A 20801-nucleotide genomic window follows, 5' to 3' on the forward strand; every position below is an offset into this window, starting at 1 on the left:
GATGTGGGGTCATCAGACGACCTTATTCACCCCAACACATGAGCATTAGAGCTGTTGTTTCTGTCTCAATAAGTCCGTCCTAGAGCAGGGTTCTTGAACCTTGAGTCTCCAAATGTTGGATATCACACATGCATGGAAGACAGGGCTATCGGTGACTACTAGCCACAATGGCTATGTTCTACCTCCATTGTCAGAGCCTGTCTACCACTAATAGTAACTGGGATTCACAAGCAATGAGGTGCTATTGCACTCATGTCCTGCTAGTAGGCTTCCCATAAGCACCTGGCTGGTCAGTTCGAGAACAGGCTGCTGGACCAGATGTGCCTTTAACTTGATCCAACTGGGCTCTTCTTATGTTTTTATGGACTCCAGCTCCCATCATCCACAGCCCACTTATGCGATGATCAAGGATGATGGGAGTTGTAGTCTAGCGACATCCGGGTTGAAGAACACTGTGCCACAATTTGATGAAACAAGTCTGAAGATGGTAAAAAGAATTTGTTAGGATTTGGGGGGGAAAGATTTCTGATGGGATTGTTGATAGAGTTGCTGCTTTCCTGCCTTGCTAATGCTTCTCATTTAACAGTTTAAGAACCACTAAACTATAGAATCCAACATCCAGTTAAGAAAGAAAGGAGGAAACGCTGGCTACTCATTGAAAAAGTTGAGAGAAAGAATCCATGGTTTGGGGAGGGGCGGAGGTGGAGCTGCAGAGCAGGTGCACCACCACTAACAAGGCCCTGTCCGGCATACCGACCAATTTAGGCTCACACAGAGGCGAGACCAGGCTCAGATTAGTGAAGCCTCTCCTTTTATTAAAACTCAACTACATTAGTATCACTATTCTTGTGAGTGGAATTTGTTTTAAACTGTTTTTAATATTGCATTTTTAAATTGTTATAACCTTGCAGTGAAGGATGGGTGCAAAATAACAGCAGCAGTAATATTGGTATGTTCAAGGGAGTTTTCAAATAGTTTGTTTCTTCGAAGAACAGTACATTGGCGACTTTTGCAGTATGTGTAATAATGTATTCCTTCACAGGTGTACAAGCTTAGCAGGTGCAACAACAGGCACACAGGACATGGTAGCAATGATAGGATCTATTTCTCCTTGCCTGGTGCAATTAGAGGAGAGGAAAAGTTTTTTGGATCCCATTTATTACAGGTGCATTCCAGGTGCAGATCCCAGATCATCTGGAAGGGGGGCAGGGAACGAGACTCTCATTGCTGACATCCATCAGAGGGTGACACCTTTGTTTCATGAAAAAAACCCAGAACAAAGAGCTGGGAGTGTTACAATAGAAGTGACAGTTGGCTTTCTGAGGACTTCTAATTAAGACTGCACTTCTTCATGGCCGCACAGCACAGAAACTAGTTAATCACTGGTACATCATCTCAGACCCGTTGCTACTGTAAGCAGATGTACGCAGATCTCGATAGTGCTATCAGCACCGAACACCCTTTCGCGAGGGACAGTGCCTATTAAAATCCAATTAGAAAGCCCCCGTCATAATCTTTGATAAATGATTTTGATTAGTCATGCTGATTACTTAATTAATGGGCCTAGCAAGGGATTGTGGAGTGAGGAGGGGAGGGATCATTGTGATGGTCGGGGAGAAGAAGACCCCTCAACCTGGTTATTTTCTCAACTAGACCTGCACAGTGAAACAGGTGGCAGCAACAGAAATGGGAAGTCACCAACTTTTGGGAGGCCTGTGAGCACATTTGCAAAGAGGAGAAATTTCCGTGGGAACCACATGCCACTGGGTAGTGACAACCTATTCTGTTGAACACAGTAGAACACTTATTTCTTTTGAGTATTTTTTTTTTATTAAAAAGATTTATACAGCAGAGCTAAAGGCCTGGAAGTTGCAGCTGTCCAGTCCCACCAGCATCCATTATGTCTCACATTCACACATCACTAGCATAACATACTAAAGGTAAAGGTAAAGGGACCCCTGACCATTAGGCCCAGTCGTGACTGACTCTGGGATTGCGATGCTCATCTTGCTTTATTGGCCGAGGTAGCCGGCATACAGCTTCTGGGTCATGTGGCCAGCATGACTAAGCCGCTTCTGGCGAACCAGAGCAGCGCACGGAAATGCCGTTTACCTTCCCGCTGGAGTGGTACCTATTTATCTACTTGCACTTTGATGTGCTTTCGAACTGCTAGGTTGGCAGGAGCAAGGACCGAGCAACAGGAGCTTACCCTGTCGCGGGGATTCAAACCGCCGACCTTCTGATTGGCAAGTCCTAGGCTCTGTGGTTTAACCCACAGCACCCCCCGTGTCCTAGCATAGCATACTGCTTGACTGTAAAAAAACAAAAGAGAAAAAAACCCTCTAACTGGAATGCCAACTGACTGGTTTCCGACATATATAAAAACATAATAAATCATTAAAAACTTTACCTGTACAGGACTGCCTTCAGATGTCTTCTAAAGGTTGTATAGTTACGTATCTCCTTGACTTGGGGGTCGCACAACCCCATACCCTCCAACATTTCTCCTATGAAAATAGGGACATCCTAAGGAAACGTGGGGCATTCCAGGAATAATGATAATGATGATGATGATGATGATGATGATGATAATAATAATAATAATAATAATAATAATAATAATAATAATAATAATTTATTTATTACTTATACCCCACCCATCTGGCTGGGTTTCCCCAGCCACTCTGGGTGGCTCCCAACAGAATTAAAAGCACAATAAACCATCAAACATTAAAAACTTCCCTAAAGCAAAAACAAACAAACAACCAAGCAAACTTCCCTAAACAGGGCTGCCTTCAGATGTCTTCTAAAAGTCAGATAGCTGTTTATTTCCTTGACATCTGATGGGAGGGCATTCCACAGGGTGGATGCCACTACCGAGAAGGCCCTCTGCCTGGTTCCCTGTAACCTCACCTGAAATTTGAGACCCCAAGGTCCACCAGTGCTTGTACTCTAACCCTGCTTGTGATTTGGATGTGAGGGCGATCTGGCTGCGACATCTGTCACCCCATTGATCGCCAGGGTTGATTCGGCTGATCTGGCTGGCTAGGCGGGTGTCCCCTTCCTCCCTCACTGCTCCATGTGCGTCCCTCCCGAAGCTGCGCGCTCGGTGGAAGAGGACGACCATCCCAGATAGAAGGAGTGTACCGTTCTTCGGTCAAGGGTATGTGATAGCTGCGCTCCCCTGCTAGAACCTCCAAACAAGCTCAAGGTCCATTTGTAGGAGAACGTAGGGTAGTCAAGCTTCCAAGACTCCAGACACATCCAAGTAAGGCGCTGCATGTGGCAGTTTGCCATTCTTAAAAATAATAATAATAATAATAATAATAATAATAATAATAATAATCATCCTGCTTGTGATTTATGGCTGGCCACTGTGAGAACAGGAAGCTGCCCTAGATCCACCAGGCTCTTCTTATGCTCATCTCAAGAAAGCCGTGTTCTGCATTCCAGAAGCTCTATTATTCCCATTTTAGAACACAGATGGAGAACTTGTGCAGCCTGCATCCAAAATTAGCAGGATTAATGAATCATCAGAATGCGCTGCACTTTCCTGGAATCCATGCTGACTCATAAATGGATGGATGTTACGACTGAGAGGGCAGTCTGTAGCTTTTGAGTGCCTGTTGTGGCTGAAAAATATGCATATATAGCACTCTGAAGCCAGATAAGTACTATTATTAGTTGGTGTAGTTGCTTTATTCTCTCTCTGTGTGTCTGTCTCTCTTTCTCTCTCTCTCTCACACACGGTTTTAAATTGTAGGTTGAACTGTAAATCCATATTTTATCTCTCTCTCTCTCTCTCTCTCTCTCTCTCTCTCTCTCTCTCTCTCTGTGTGTGTGTGTGTGTGTGCGTGTAAAACAAACCACTGAGGAAAGCTTGAGGGTCAAAACATGTTTCCAGAGCGGGTCCAAGACATTTTGGCACCTGTTTATATTGGTTACATAAAATTCTTTCATAATATTATACTACCACTAATATCCCAGTTTGTTCACATACATCACTAAACAGTCGTTTGAAAAGCACAGACCTAACTTTACGTGTTTGTTCGCAGTCCTACCTAAGGACCATGGAGAATCTTCATGCGTAGCGCTTGGGGTCTGTAATCCTTGGAGATCTCCTTCACTTAACTGGATGGTGCTGGGTGGTGCTGAGGCTGCATTCTGGATTTCCCATTAAAGCCAGGAGGCCTATTCACTGCAGTCGAGGCTTCAAGAACGAGCCCCTTGAGAGCAACTATCGTCCCCCAATTGCTTGTCTTAATTTTCATTTATGCCAGAAGAGTTTCTAACCACTGGCTAAGCAGTGTGCGTCGCTGCTTAACTTCTAAAAGGAAACGTAAGGTGGAAATTCTTCAACCGCCCTTTGGAAAAGTCTGGGCATTTGAATGTAAATTTCATGTATGAGCTCAGAAAGTACAGAATCTGGCATTTGATGCAGAAACAGACATTGCGAGAACCTTTTTTTGTGTCACATTTGTGTGACACGCTGCCAGCGTGGTGTGGCGGTTAGAGTGTCAGATGTGGGAGAGCAGGGTTCAAATCCTCACTTGGCCTTGAGGCTCACGGGGTCTGTCAGTGCCTCTCAGCCAAATGAACCTCAAAGGGTTGTTGTGGGAATTAAATGAGCAGGGGGAGAACTATATAGAGCACTTTGAGCTTGTTGGAAGAAAAGGCGGGGTATAAATGCAAAAAATAAATAAAATGTGATAGACCATCCTGTTTTTTTATATATAAATATTTTTATTAAGCAATTTCAACATAACAAATTATCAAATCATATAATCACAAACATTATTTCCCTCCTTTTCCCCCACCCCCTTCCACTCCCTCCACCCCCACCAGGGACTTCCCTCAGCTCCTTTTTCTGATTTCTCTGCACATATTATTCTCTGCATGTTATAAAATTATACATATCCTTGCATTGTCTATCTATCATGTTCTCAACCAATAAATTTGTGTATGTTTATTCAAAACCTGCCAAGGAGTCCAGTTCATTTTGTTGTCTTTTTAGATAATTAGTAAAAAGTTCCTATTCTTCCTTAAAGTCACAGTTGTCCTTGACCCGCAGTTTGTATGTCAATTTAGCCAGTTCTGCATAGCTCATCAATTTTTCTTGCCACTGTTCTTCTGTTGGGATTTCCTCATTCTTCCATCCTTGTGCTAGCAAGACTCTTGCCATGATATACCATTGTGTTTAACCCACCCTCCTAACTTGCCCACTGTTTTTGTGAGTTAGCCCTGTGTGGGGTTGCCCCCTTTGGCTATGCAGGAAATTTGCTAGCCAAACATTCGTCCTCCACTACAAAACAGACAGACAAACCAAATGCCCAAAAAAATACAATGGCTGTTTTTCTTTCCACCCCCCCCCCCGCCGTAACATTCTATTAAAGCTTTTCTATAATGCAATAAGAAACTAATCTAAATAAAAACAAAAATGGAGAAAGAGAAAAGAAACACAGAGTCCTCTCTCAGGGGTACTTCCTGCAAAGGGGAAGAAATGGAGGCAGTGAGAGATTTTACTTTTTTGGGCTCCATGATCACTGCAGATGGTGACAGCAGTCATGAAATTAAAAGACGCCTGCTTCTTGGGAGAAAAGCAATGACAAATCTAGACAGCATCTTAAAAAGCAGAGACATCAGCTTGCCAACAAAGGTCCGTATAGTTAAAGCTATGGTTTTCCCAGCAGTGATGTATGGAAGTGAGAGCTGGACCATAAAGAAGGCTGATTGCTGAAGAATTGATGCTTTTAATTATGGTGCTGGAGGAGACTCTTGAGAGTCCCGGGGACTGCAAGAAGATCAAACCTCTCCATTCTGAAGGAAATCAGCCCTGAGTGCTCACTAGAAGGACAAATCCTGAAGCCGAGGCTCCAATACTTTGGCTACCTCATGAGAAGAGAAGACACCCTGGAAAAGACCCTGATGTTGGGAAAGATTGAGGGCACAAGGAGAAGGGGACGACAGAGGACGAGATGGTTGGATAGTGTTCTCGAAGCTACCAGCATGAGTTTGACCAAACTGTGGGAGGCAGTGGAAGACAGGAGTGCCTGGCGTGCTCTGGTCCATGGGGTCACGAAGAGTCGGACACGACTAAACGACTAAACAACAACAACAACACTTGTCATGCACAGAAAGTGATTTATCGTCTCAGCTCTCACCTGGGAGAGCTTTCCTTTCTTTCCCCAACATCTCACCTGGGAGATCTTCATTTCCCTGCCTAGAAGACAAGAGACCTCAAATTTTCTGCCCATCAATTGCATGTGCCTAAAAATGATTGCTGCCTGTGTTATTTTCCTCTTTCCTCTAAGATGCCCTGTTTAAGCAGGAATGTGACGCACAAAGTACATGGCTTCTCTGAAAGAATCCTGGGAACCGTAGTTTACCCTATGCAGAGGTACTCTTCCAGGATCCTTGACAAACTCCACATCCTAGGATTCTTCACCATGTGCTTTGAATGTATGGTGTGTACGCAGGCCCTCTGCACACATTCAAAGGCAGCCGAAGAGCATTTCTGCATTCTGGTTAGTTTCACCACATTTCGGTTCAAGGACTGTGGCGGTGGGGGGAGTGCAATCGAAGCACAAGGCCTTGGGCAGTAGGGAGGGAGGGAAAAGCAGAGCAAAGGCTAATGAGCACATTGCAAGGGACTGTGCGTGTGAGTTACAAAAAGCTGTACAACAGCCAAGTGGGAGGGCCAGGGAAGGAGCTTGTTGGGGCTGGAGGGTGTGTGAGGCAATCTGCAGAGCAGGAGAAGCTGGGAGACTCCATTAGGGGAGGGTTGAGGGAGGAGAGTGAAGTGGGCAGAAAAGGCTGTGTCTGTTGGAGAGAGATTAAAACAGCAGCAGGAGAGTCTTGCTTCCCCAAAACGGTGGTGTTGTGTGGATCCGGAAAAAGACAAAGGTGCGTTGGCTTTAACGCTTTGCAGAGCGTTTTCCCTTGCAGTAAAAGCTTTTTGCAGGAACAACAACAACAAAAGAGCACAGTGTGCGTGGCTGGGCTTTCGCTTTCTGTGTTTTGCTTGTGCAACTTCTGATAAAGGCTTTCTGCTTCACAGACCAGTGTGGGAAGTTGGAGGTGGGGAGACTGAAGTTGCAACCGGATAGATAGACGGGTAGAGAGACAGACATACGCTTGCCTAGGAGTAAGTCCCACAGAACTCACTGTGGCCTTCTCCTGAGCTGATGTCTGTAGCATTTCACAGGGCAGGTGCAATACATACTGGAAATGTTCAGGCCCTTTTGGGATCTTGGAATGAAATCTAAAATCATCTCATTGGCTTCACCTCCTACATTTTCTACATTGCCAAACTTAGCATGCTCACTCTCTCGAGGAAAATATCACCTTATGGTTTGCTAGACCAAGAAGCAGGGGAGAGGTTGGCGAGCGAGAGAGCATGCGAATAGGTGCTAGTGTAGCCACTAAAGCATTTCTAGGTCTCCAGTTGCACAATTTATTTCTGGGCTTTCCTAATTTATTTAGTTAATGCAGTTGCCCATCTTAACTTCCCAGTTTTTGAAGAGTGTTATTATTATTATAGATTTATTATTTTAAGTATGGGATTTACCTGAAGCTAGAGGAACACAGGCCCTGGTTTTACTGAGAAGGCAAACCACTATGTGAGAGGGAAAATGCCAGACTGCAAGTCACATGACTGAATGCTCCGTGATACAGATATATATATAATCCCTGCACATAGAAAATCAGCAGGGAGAATGTGGCTTGCTAGTGCAGGCGAGTTTTTAATTCTTGGGTGGAGGAGCCTTTAGTCATGTGAACTTCCTCTTGCCTCACTGACACAGGTTTTCCACCAATGAAAATTAGCCTTCTTGAACAAGAGGAGCCGCTGCTCCTCTGTGTTTCCCTGTGGGGTTCTAGAAAGCAAAGATTCAAGCAGGTAATTTCTTCAGCATCTGCAGGCGTTTATTTATTTTCTGCTCTGATTTTCTATCTGCAAGGGGGAACTGCAACATAATGTTGCAGCTTGGTGTACACCTCCTCAATGTTCCAGCAAGATGGACATGTACTCCTCCAGGATATTGTACCCTGCTCTCGCCCTGCTTTTCATCCTCCTCACCCCTACCAAAAATCTCAGCATCCTGGTCTCTTATGTATCTTACTTTACCTGCAAGTCTATCCATTTCCATGTAATCTAGTAGTTTAGATCTCCACTCCTCTACCGTTGGTATTTCCTGTCTTTTCCACATCTGAGCAAGCATTACTCTTGCTGCTGTAACTGCATAGTACACTAGTTTACAATCTTTTTTCTTTATCTCATGGCCTAACATGCCTAATAAGAAAAGTTCTGCTTTCTTTGAGAACGTATATTTTAAGATCTTCTTTAATTCTATATAAATTTTTTCCCAGAACTGCTTCACTATTCCACACTCCCACCACATATGGTAGAAGGAACCCTCACTAACCCTGCATTTCCAGCATTTATTATCCACCTTATACATCTTTGATAATTTCTTACTTTCAGCCAGTCCAGGGGCTGTCGGATTCCTGTTCCTTAATGCCTGTAAAACTTGGAATAGAGTTCTAGAATCAGTTGGCTCTGCCTGTCGGTGGCTCTGGCTCCCCCTACTGTCAGCCTCCCTGTCTTTCACCCTACCAGCCTCTATGGGCCCCAGCCATCCCTAGCTACCTAAGTGATGACACTCACATATGTATATTGGAAACAGAGGAGCTAATTTTATCAACTGCCAAATGTTTCTGGTTCTTCAAGTTCCTTTACTAAACTTTCCCTCTTGGCACTGATAAGATAAGACAGGTTCTCCCACTTGAAATGTCCGTAGACCAGGTAGTGGGTGTTGTTTTTTATTTAAAAAAAGTGGATATATTCAAGATGCCTGCCATTGGTTATTAAAATATAATAATCCACATCTCTGCATAGTAGCAAATGATTGACTTATGAAGTGCTTAAGGACTCATTACTTTCTTTCAAAACGAATTGCTTTGAACAGCAAATGCAGTTAATCTTTTTTGTGTCTATTTCAGATATATTTGCAGGAGGGGGGAGGGGGGGAGAAGGAGAAATCTCTCCACTTTTTGATGCGAGTAGGATTGAGTGAATTGCACTTATTTTTATAAGCACACTTCAATCAAGCCCAACTAAATGCAAATTATTTGGCCTATCCTCCCCCGTGCCTCACTTCTTCTGGAACTGCTGCCAGTGCAACTCCCCTGCAGTTGCTTGGAGAAGCTGGCAGATAAAAAAGTTTTTTGCTAGTCTGAAAGGCTGCCTCGGCCACTGTGGCCATTAGTGAATGAACAGGTGCATTTGCAAGGATGTGCTATGCAAGTAACTGCACAGAAGCATATTCCTATGCAGGCAAATACAGCATGTGGGGATGCAGTGGCAAACTGCCCTGGTTTCTCACTGTTTTGCAATGCACACTAGCATATAGCATAGTCATTGCAATCTTGGGCACAGACTTTGACCTCTTATCTTGTTGCTGGTGCAACGTTATTCCAGGAGGTGTGATCTCTCCAAAGCATTCCTGCCAAAAACCTGCAACACAAAGGTTACTCCCCACGCCCACGCCAGTGGCTCTGTTGGTCTCCTCAAAGTTCATTCTTCTTCTGCTTTGCTGTTGCAATGTGGTAAAACCTGTTGTTTTAAGTTCTCCCTCAAGGATCAATCTAAGTTGGGTTTTGATTACCAGAGCTCCAAGCAGTTTGTTCCTGCCTGCACTCTTCCCTCCCTTCCAAACATCCATTTCCCACCTTACAGAAAGGGGAGAGGAGGAGGAGCAGGGAAGTCTAAACGTGAGAGTATATTGTGTATTGGAATGTTTATTTCAGGGATGGGAAACATCAGACCCCGCCAGGGACTGAACAAACTCCTTCAAGGAGTAGTGTAGTGGCAAATCCAGAAATGCAGGGTCCCTTTATGAGAGTCACTGCTGCGTTGCTTTTAAGGTAAAGGTAAAGGTCCGGCGGGAAGGTAAATGGCATTTCCATGTGCTGCTCTGGTTCGCCAGAAGCAGCTTAGTCATGCTGGCCACATGACCCAGAAGCTGTATGCCGGCTCCCTTGGCCAATCAAGCGAGATGAGCGTCATAACCCCAGAGTCGGTCATGACTGGACCTAATGATCAGGGGTCCCTTTACCTTTAAAGGTAAAGGACCCCTGGCAGTTAAGTCCAGTTGCGAACGACTCTGGGGTTGTGGTGCTCATCTCGCTTTACAGACCGAGGGAGCCAGCATTTGTCCACAGACAGTTTTTCTGGGTCAGGTTTGCCAGCATGACTAAGCCACTTCTGGCGCAATGGAACACCGAAACCAGAGCAGCACATGGAAATGCCGTTTACCTTCCCGTCGGAGCGGTACCTATTTATCTACTTGCACTTTTGGCGTGCTTTCAAACTGCTAGGTTGGCAGGAGCAAGGACCAAGCAACAGGAGCTCACCCCGTCATGGGGATTCGAACCACCGACCTTTTGATCGGCTAGCCGAAGGCTCAGTAGTTTAGACCACAATGCCACCAGCGCTGCTTTTAAGATTACATTATTGGCATCCACCTGTCGCTGGAGACAGTGGAGGAGTGCGTCTTTTGGGGTGAAGTCAAACTGAAGTCAAACTTTTGGGAGGTTGCAGCATCTGCAGTTCTTCATAGTGCTCTGCCCATTACTTCATCTGCTTGTTGTTTTCTGTGATGATCTCTCCAGAAAAGGTTTTCAGTGGCACAGTTTTCCTGACTGTTGGTCCAAAGGCTTTTGCAACTGTTCTGCGAGTATTGCCACTGTCAGCAACGAGTTGGATGCTATAGACACAGCTTTAGGCAGTAGTCATTGGCACATTGTCTGGCAATCCACTGGGCATTGCTCCTCGCCTTTCTCAGTGTAGCAAGTGTCTTTTCACAGAGTGCACACTTGTAGCTCACAAGAGCCTTGCGCTATGTGACAATAGCAGGCTCCATGTCCTTTAGGTAAAGGTAAAGGGACCCCTGACCATTAGTCCAGTCATGGCCGACTCTGGGGTTGTGCTGCTCATCTCGCTTTATTGGCTGAGGGAGCCTGCGTACAGCTTCCGTGTCCTTTATGCCAGCCTCAAACCAGCCAAGGATCTGCTGCTGAAGAAGGACATAGCTGTTAGAAACATGCCCAAGAAGGCCGCCAACTTCCCAAGTCTTCGGGGTGTCTCTCCGGTAGTCCTCTATGGCCGTAAATCTCCCATCTCCCTCAGTCTAGAGAGACCGGTAATAAGCGACCCCTCTCTCCTCAGAAGAGCACGCTAGTCTTCTGGCTTATCATAGCAGAAGAAAGACTCAATCAGTAGTTCTAAACCACTTTATTTACAGTCTTATAATACAGAGACTCCATCAGTACATCTGTGCTCTTTGAACACCAGTACAGAACTGCATCACATACAGAAGTGAAACTAACTTCCAAAAGTACTCAGACTTCCTGTCTTACGTTCTCTCAGACACTCACATAATGTATACAAAACATAGTACAATAGTACCACTCGCTGGAACAGCTTGGATAGATAAAAATCCTAACAATAGCTGTGTTGTAGGTTGCCTCTTTGGTGTAGTTCCACCTTGCTTTGACACTAGCTCTGGGGCAGTTCAGTAGAGCTTGTTCAATGGAATGAGAGAAGTATTGACACGGCTGAGGTATGACTCTTGGTTAGAGTGTGGTGCTGATGATGCTAAGGTTGCAGGTTCAATCCCCAATATGGAGCAGCTGCATATTCCTGCATTGCAGAGGGTTGGACAAGATGAACCTTTCAACACTACAATTCTATGACTCTTCTGGCAGTGTAGATTTTAGAGCTGGGCAATATATTGATAAATTGTCTGGTGTTCAGATTGTAATACCAGTTTCAGACTATTTGAGCTGGCAATACATTGCGCCAGCTCAAATTGCCTTCAGACAGCAAGGGTGGAGGCAGGCAGGTAGACGGAACCTAAGAAGGTTCTGGGCATGCACTTTCTTGGGCCCCGTCTGCCTGCATGCCTGCGCCTTTGAGGAAGCTCCCTGCTCCTCCAGCTTGCTCGAACTGGAGCAGTACGGGGCTTGCTGAGGTGAGGGGCTGGTGGCTTCCCACCCCCCAGCTGAGCAGTTCCACTACGCCTCAGTGCCCCTTCCAGCTTGCATGACAGCTGGAGAGGTATCGGGGCTTGCTTACTGTAGCGCTGAGCAATGTATCTGGGCTGCTTCTTCCTCCCCTAAGGTGAGGAAGCAGTAGCAACCGAGAAACATTCCAGACACTGTGCTACATCAGCATATCATGGTGTTTAGCTGCTGATATATCACGATGCTGAAAACCAGATACCACCCAGCTGTAGCTGATTGGAGACCACACTTTCTGCTTTGGGCTATGGACCCTCTTTGCCTGGAGATGTATCTTGCTCACCACCAGGGAGTGATCGGTGTCACAGTCCACTCCCATGTGACAAAAACACACTTAATAATAATAATAGTAATAGTAATAATAATTTTTATTTATATCCTGCTCTCCCCAGCCAAGACCGGGCTCAGGGCGGCTAACACCAGGAATAAAAACAATTGATTAAAATACAACTTAAAAACAAGACTAAAATACAACATTAAAATGCAGCCTCATTTCAGTAGAAACTCAAATCAAAAACTTTTTTGGGGATGAAAACGTCAAATCTTCACCAAGGCCAACTATCCAGACTGGTTCTACGTGGGCCAGAAAAACGCCAGGGAAGTCCCCAAATAGGAGTTCCATCACAGAAGGAGAAAAGAAAAAGGAAAGAGGGGGAGGGGATCAAGTTGATTCCAAACCAAAGGCCAGGCGGGACAACTCTGTCTTACAGGCCCTGCGGAAAGAAATCAGATCCTGCAGGGCCCTGGTCTCATGAGGCAGAGCATTCAGTGCCGATCGCCTGATAAATTGTGGTATATAAATTATTTTAACAAGATAAAATGACTTCACTTACTGCAAACTGCAGTCCTGCTTAGTTTGGACATGCTCCTTATTCCGTAAAAGTAGAAGGGCTGTAGTTCAGCGGTAGAGCATCTCCTCTGCATGTAGAATGTCCCAGGTACCATCTGTCTCTAGGTAGGGCTGGAAAAGGACTCCTGCCTGACGCCCTGGAGATTTGCTGCCAGTGTGGAGAGTATTGAGCTAGCTGGACCAATGATTCAATGGCTTCCTGCTTGTTCCTATTCTGCTGAGTGAGGCCCTAGATTTTGCCTGCAAGCCCTACTCTGTTGACACCCACTCCATACTTGTTCCCTCGTGCTTCGTTTCACATGTCAGGAATGCTGATGTCACACCATGAATGTAATGTTAAATAACATTCTCGCTCTAAATTTCCATCCCAGGTCTCCAGAGGATACGGGCCAAAATGACTAAACTTAATGAAATAGTAGACTTGGACGTGGTGAAAGCCTACACTTTTTATGCAGTCATTATCATCATAAAAATGATGCTGTTGAGCCCTCTAACAGGATACTTAAGATTGAAGAAGCAGGTGAGAAAATATATGTGTTTGGAAATGGAAAGCCCAATGGTGTTTTTCAAAAGGCAGAAACCCACTAATGTGATCGGAGAGGAAGATGGTCTCTTGCTCTCTGCAGAGGGACAGGATCCAGAACTGTTTCTTGGAAACCGGCTGATATTCTGCACACAGAGCTCTCAAGATCTTTATTTATGGTTCATTCACACCATACATTTAAAGCAGTGGTTTTTCAACCCTGGGATGCCTTGAATGATAGTCAGGGGGGCTGCGGGCAAAACTGACCTCTGTCCCTTTTTCCTTCCTTCCTTCCCTCTTATGATGCCCTCTTGCGTCTCTGCCTCCCAAAGGCTTGCACAGCTATTTGTTGCAGCAGCCCTGGGTACAAGCTCCTCAGGCAAATGGTGCCTTTGGGGCTGGCCAGGGGGTGCTTCTCAGACCCCTCTTTTTGGAGCAGGGGGGCGCAGCTCAGAGATCACCCTATTTTTGTGGTTGTAAGTTGTTTTAAATGTTGCGGGACCTAACAACAACAATAATGCATTTATTCCTCATGCCCTTGAACAGGCATTCGCCAACCCTGAAGATGCGGCTGCATTGGGTAAAGGAGAGGCTGGGAAAAAGGCTCTCAGGACTGATCCGTATGTGGAGCGCGTGCGAAGGTAGCTGAGGGGACTTTTATGAAAACAAGAGTATTTTATTGGTTTTACTTGAAAGCTTTCTATCCTGCTCTTCAGAAGAAGGAAAAAGTTGCATGAAGTAACAATTTACATATGTAGAAGATGTAGCGTGCATTGTATCTGTTGTGGGTATTCTGTATCCATCAGTGCAGGGATTTACACTTGCTCCACAGAACCTCCCCCTGTGTACCCCTTAAATCTATTCTGGGGCTTTCCCAAAGCAGATTTTGGGAAGATGCAGAAAGGGGAGCGGCAAAGTTCTACTGCAAATCCTTGCACTCAAAAAATGGGTGTGATGGCCTGGGAGTCTGATTCAGAGGCTGAACCAGAGGAATCCCAGCCTGCACAGGAGTCCCCGCGTCCAGGGCCGGCTGAGCTGGGGCAGGGCCTTGAATCGGAAGCACCTGCACCTGTGCCGGGTCCTCAGGAGCAGACACCAGATGGATCCACTCTGGCTCCGGAGGTGATTGAGGACCCATTGCCTATCGGTGTGCCTCTCCCAGCCCTGTCAGGGGAAGGTGAGCCTCCCCCTGGGTCCAGTAACCCTTCAGCCTCTCCTGAGCTGCAGAGGCTCAGGGCAGAGAGGCGGAGGGAACTGGGTTCTCTCAGGAGGAGTGCCCGCCTTAAGGCCAGGAGAGGCGGGTCACCTGTGGGCCGGGACCGCCCCTGGCCTCAGAGAAGATAAAGGCCAGTCAGCCCGGTCCCAAGTTGCGGGAGCAACGTCGCTGGAAACCTGCTTCTGCCAGACCCAGTCCTGTTCTTCCGGAGTTCCCGCCCCCGCCCGGCTTCTTGCTTCGGATCCCGCTTCGCCCTGTGTGGACTGTCTCTAGACCCGTGACCCAGGACCGGACTCTGACCATGCCTGATGGTACCTCCCCCCCCCCCCGGGACCAGCACAGTTTGCTCCCACAACCTGGGACCAGGCTGACTGGCCTTTATCTTCTCTGAGGCCAGGGGCGGTCCCGGCCCACAGGTGACCCGCCTCTCCTGGCCTTCTGTTTCAGCCTCTGAATCAGACTCCCAGGCCATCACAGTGGGTGCATTTGGTGATTGGTTTATGTTGAGGTACCCAACATGCTGCCCTCCAGATGTTGTTGAGCTACAGCTTCCATCAGCTGAAGGCAGCCTGACCAGTGATCAGGGATGATGACTGTTGTGGATCAGAAACATCTGGACAGTGCTATGTTGGCTATACATCATCTACGGAGTTGCTTTGATTGGCAGCAAACAGCCAGAAGAGCTCCTTTGACGCTGACTCATACTTTCCTTCTTTCCCCAGACTCCATCTCAACGACCTTGAGAACATCATTCCATACCTCTTCATTGCATTCTTCTATTCTTTCACGGGCGTTTCTGAAACCACAGCCTTGATTCACTACAGACTATTTACTGCGGCTCGCCTCTTCCACACCATTGCCTACCTGGTGCCCCTTCCGCAGCCCTGCAGGGGTCTGGGTTTTGGGGTCGGTGTGTTTGTGACCTTTTCAATGATATTCCAGCTTCTGTGGAACGGCCTGAATCTGTTGTAGAAAAGAAGCCTGCCCTCGTTACCACCATAATGGCCATTCTACGGTAGTTTTCAGATTTTTGCCTTTGGGGCATCTTTTCCACACCTTCTCCCTAGGGACAACCTCCCCCCCCCCCCCCCCGGCCAGCCACCGCAGACTGCCTGCTACAGAACTCCCCAATGCATGACAGAGCATCCCAGGGCATATTCTAGGGCAGGGTTGGGGAACTTGTGATCCACCTGACATTGTTGGACCACAATTCCCATCATCCGTGACCACTATCCTGTCCTGGCGGGGACTCATGGGAGTTTGAGTCTACTGGAGGACAGGAGGTTATCCCCTCCTCCCCCTTGCTCAGTTAATGTGAGAACAAAACCATACACTTTCCTGCAGATGCACATTACAGGGGAAGATTCATAAGTCTTTCAGGTAAATGTGCTTGCTCTCCTGGTTTACATGGAGAAGGTCTGATGTTCAATCCCTGGCATATCCAGTACAAAGGATAAAAGCAGAAAACAGTTAATGGGGAAATATCTTTGCCTGAAACCCTACACATTTAAAAGGCTGTAGAATATTAGAGGAACGTTTTCGCCTGGTGCCCATGTAATGAAGACACCAGGCGAGGCTCCCTGGGGAGAGCATTCCACTAATGGGGAGCCACTGCAGAAAAGGCCCTTTCTTGTTTGCCCCCATCTGGGCCTCTTATGGAGGAGGCACACTGAGAAGGGTCAAAGATGATGATCTCAGGGCTTGGGTCAGTTCATATTAGGCGATGTGGTCCCCCATGTACATTATCTAGCAGTGGCTGTCCAAGGTCTTGCAGGAGTCTATTCTAGCTAGTTGGAGATGCCAGGGATTGAACCCAAGACTTTCTGCATGCAGGCAGGTACTCTACCACTGAACCACACACCCCTCTCTAACAAAGTTCAGACCATTGCCTCGTCAGCTGTACGATCATTGCTTTAGTTCACCAATTTTTATGTGTATGGGGTCATAAGGTAGGTGAGCTCACATGTAAATGTAAAAACCTGCATTTACTTTGGAATATCAGAAGCTAGGAACCGAAAGTAAGAATAGCTTGCATTGTTATGTCCTGCTTCTGAATGTCTAGATGACTTTGGTTGGCCAATGTTGGAACAGAAACGGGATGGATGGATACTTGGTCTGGTCCAGCAAGGCCATATTTAAGTTTGTTCACACAGTTGAGTTGTCCCAGTCATGGGCATACTTTTGTGGTGGTCTTGTTCCTCCAGCTCCAGATTCCCCAGAAATTAATTCAGTGTACGTTTTGAACTACATCTCCCATCAGCAAGTGTAGCCAATGGTCAAGGGTGATGGGAGCTGTTGCTCAAAGCATTTAGAGGACACCAGGCATGGTGAAGAGGGGAAGATATAGGCACTACCAGGAGCCAACGGCCACACTGTAAGTCCTCCATGAATCGTAGGACAGCTCACCATGATAGGATGAAGGCCCTGCTCAGGTCTGCTACAAAATATTGACAGAATATTCATGTTTTCCTACTTGCAAATCATTTTATGTTTTCAGTTGTCCACACTTCTGCTTGTCCCATACTTTCTTGGCATGGTTGCGAGAGGTTTTTTGTTTGCCCTGCTTCTTTCCCCGGGAAAACCCACTGTTTACCACTGCAAACCTATTGATATTTGCTCCGGTTCAGCAGTAAACAGAGTTTCTCCTGGGGGGAAGCAGCAGGTCAAGTAGGACTGTGGATGAGCCTTAAATGCAGTGCCTCTGCAACAAATGTACAAATGTGAAGTATGATATGTAAAATTAGATGTAGCAACAGAGGAGAAACAATTCGGCACTTGTTATACACAGTAACAGGTCTTGAGATTTGGAAGCAACAATTGATCTGGATACCAGTTGCTGGAAACCACAGGGGAAAGGCTCTTGTGTTCAGATCCTGCTTACAGGTTTCCCACAAGCATTTGGTTGGCTTCTATGAGAACAGGATGCTGCCCTGAATGGGCCATTGGCCTGATCCAGCAGGTTCTTCTTATGTTCTTTGCTTGCGGATCTTAGTGGGCAAACGGGGTTCCCGATGGATACAACACATGCCCTCCACCCCATGCTCCACATCACTCCTTCGCTACAACCATCTAGCAGAGCTCAAGCCCATATTTGTCGAGCGCATTATGCCCAAGCTGATGAATGCACATCAAACCCATTTTGTAAGCTCCGTCTATGCCTTGAGGTCATCACAAAAGGTTGTCCTAGTGGTTATAAATTGGTAAAAAGAATTTGCCCGTTCAGCTGCCCATTTGGAGAGGTTTGACTCCAGTCATCATTCCTTGAACACCAGTCAGCATTCTGGGCAATGTTGTCAACATAATATAAGCTGCAAGGTTGCTGCATTCTATAGGGTGGGGTTTTTTTTGTTATAGTATATGGTAGCTGATTCCGGGTATTGTGAACAACTTTTTTTATGCCCGCAGATAATCTTTCTCCTCCTTTCTCTTTCGCACACTGTCTCAACCTCAGAATGATTGGAATGACTTGTACAAGCTTTAGGATTTGTTAATGTGTAACAACTCTATTGACGGCATGTATGTATGGTAATTTTCTACAGATGCTATTTTGGGATGTATCTTTTTGAAGCATAAATAATAAAGACAACAGCAAAAAAGGGGGGAAGTCTTTGCATTTGGGGGGCTATTTTCGTTCCCTCGACTTCTCCAACTGCAGTCAGCAAATAGGATGTCACAAAGAATAAGAGATTCAAATCAGGGAGTTCTTTGAAGATTATTTACCTTAATAATAAGATATTGCAAAGCAACGCCAAGCCTTGTTGTAAAGGAGACTTTGATGCAAATAGGTGTTTGTAACCAAGCGCTGAAATAAACACAGGGAGCAGAATTTTCTTAGCCTACCGTATCCCTTAAGAGAAAAGAATGTTTTGAGTGTCTTCTACCAGAGTTTCAGCCATAAAGACTTTGAAGCAATTTCTTTGCCTATAAAAATAGAGCTGGTATTATGAGACCCTTCATTATGCAAATCCGATTGCTGACCAGACTTGATGTGTGTCCAACAGCTATTCCAGACACTATTGCACATAAATGTTACACCGTATTCTTCCAGTTGCACAGGTAGCTGCTCATTGACGAAGCATACAAGGGCAAGCCTACTGAACTTCAGAATTGTTATTAATAAATACCGTATTTTTCCGTCTATAAGATGCCCCCATGTATAAGACGCCCACTATTTTGGGGGACTCCGATTTAAGAAAATGAAGGGAGATAGCCTCCGTGTATAAGACGCCCCCACATTTTTGACGTTATTTTAAAGGAAAAAAACATAGTCATATACATGGTAAATTTATTAACCTTCACCAGTAGGTCCCAGGGTGGGTTGAAACAATTTAAAATTTGGAATAAAAAACGGTTCAAACAGAGTACAGTCACAGGGATAGGGTGGGCCCTGAAAGCACACATCTCAAGCATTGGAAGTCAAGGTGAAGAGGCATGTCTTCAGCATTTGCCCAAGCTGAGTGGTGAAGAAGGTGAGAGGTACACAGATGTACCTCTGTGGAAGGGAGTTTCACAACTTGGGGGTTGCCACTGAGAATGCCCTCTTATTACCCTGAACTTCTGAGGGAGGTGGTTGACCCTAACACTTGGGGAGGTCTGTAGGGAAGAAGGGGATCTTTCCAGAATAGGGTCATTTGTTTTCAGACTCTTCTTGGGACAGGGACACTGGTCTGCAGATTGCAAGATCAGAAGGGGGAACTTACCTGAGTTACACAACCCTCTCGTGGAATCATCTCAGACCTGGGGAGGCCAAGAAACAGAAACAGCAGGCCGTGTATTCCCCTTGGACAGATACAGTTGCAGCGAATGATTCAGTAGTCTTCAACTTTTTTTTTTACACCACCTTTCACCTTTTTTTTTTACACCATACACCCACACAGACACAGACACAGACACACACACACACACACACACACACACACACATATAATATCAGACAGACTGGGACCTGAGAGAGATGGTTCAAATCTTGATTAGCCGTGAAGCTCTCTGGGTGAGCTCAGGCCTCTCACTCTAACCTTCCTCACAGAGCTGTTGTTGTCAGGATAAAATAAAGAGCGCCATGTACATTGCCTTGGGCTCCTTGGAGGTAATACTAAACAAATAAATGGGAAATAGTGAGTTTGTTGGACCTCCTGTCTGGTTTTCATACAGTACCTCAAATTTTGCTTAATCTATTCTAAATCATTTGTCTACTGAGCACGGCTACAGAAATAGCCATAATATGAGTCCAAATAGCAGCCACAAATCCTTCCCCCCCACCCCACCCCCGCTCCACATGTGGTGTTAAGTTGACTCATTAATTTGTCATTGTTAGCTTTCATTATCACCGTGTTCAAATATTGCATGTTATTGTATTTTATTATTCATAGACGTGGAAGGAAGTGAGGCACCCCCACCCAGGCCGGCTAAAATGCTGCTTTTTGTTCAGACAAATGATTTGAAACCACCACTAGATGTCCCTCTTTGGCTTTTATTTTCCTTCGGGGAGGGGAGGCATGCCTTCCAAACTTGTTTTGTGCACAGCAAAAGAGGTGTTGGTTTTTCCTGATCGAGAGAAGTTTTTCTCCTCCTTTCACAGTACAAGAAGCTAGGGCACTCCGTGAAGCTGAATGTGCGACGAATGAGGACAAGGAAGTACTTCATACAGGGCATAGTTAAACCGGATTTCTTTTGGACAAGCTTCTTAAGCAGCTGACCGAGAGCCAGGAGGTCAGAAGTCTAAAGTCAGGAGACACAAGGCTGGAATGTGAATCTGGGAATTGAACGTGTCACCCAGGCATAGTCCCAGCCCTTATGGCAGGGATGGAGAACCCGTGGTTCTCCAGATGGTCTCAGACACCAACTCCCATCTCTTCTCTGTAGTCTTTCCACATCAGGGGACGTTGCTAGTGATTGTCTTGGGAATGCAGAGTTGCTGAGAAATCCAGGGAACACTCTAACCTGCCATAAAAGTGATATACAGTGGTACCTCGGGTTAAGAACTTAATTCGTTCTGGAGGTCTGTTCTTAACCTGAAACTGTTCTTAACCTGAAGCACCACTTTAGCTATTGGGGCCTCCCACTGCCACCGCGCTGCCAGAGCACAATTTCTGTTCTCATCCTGAAGCAAATTTCTTAACCTGAGGTAATAT

General features: G+C 45.9%; 1 protein-coding gene across 1 annotated transcript; it reads left to right on the plus strand.

The window, feature by feature from the left end:
* Positions 1–6695: 6695 nt before the first annotated feature.
* MGST1 (microsomal glutathione S-transferase 1) lies at positions 6696–18496 on the plus strand. The gene is made up of 4 exons (XM_083573235.1): positions 6696–6903; positions 13303–13451; positions 14001–14095; positions 15393–18496. Exons 2-4 carry the CDS (start codon positions 13326–13328, stop codon positions 15640–15642), a joined length of 471 nt encoding a protein of 156 aa, XP_083429361.1. The 5' UTR covers positions 6696–6903; positions 13303–13325; the 3' UTR covers positions 15643–18496.
* Positions 18497–20801: the final 2305 nt, after the last annotated feature.

This window comes from Podarcis filfolensis (genome assembly GCF_964270895.1).
Source record: "Podarcis filfolensis genome assembly, chromosome: 10".
In the NCBI taxonomy this organism is placed as follows: Eukaryota; Metazoa; Chordata; class Lepidosauria; order Squamata; family Lacertidae; genus Podarcis; species Podarcis filfolensis.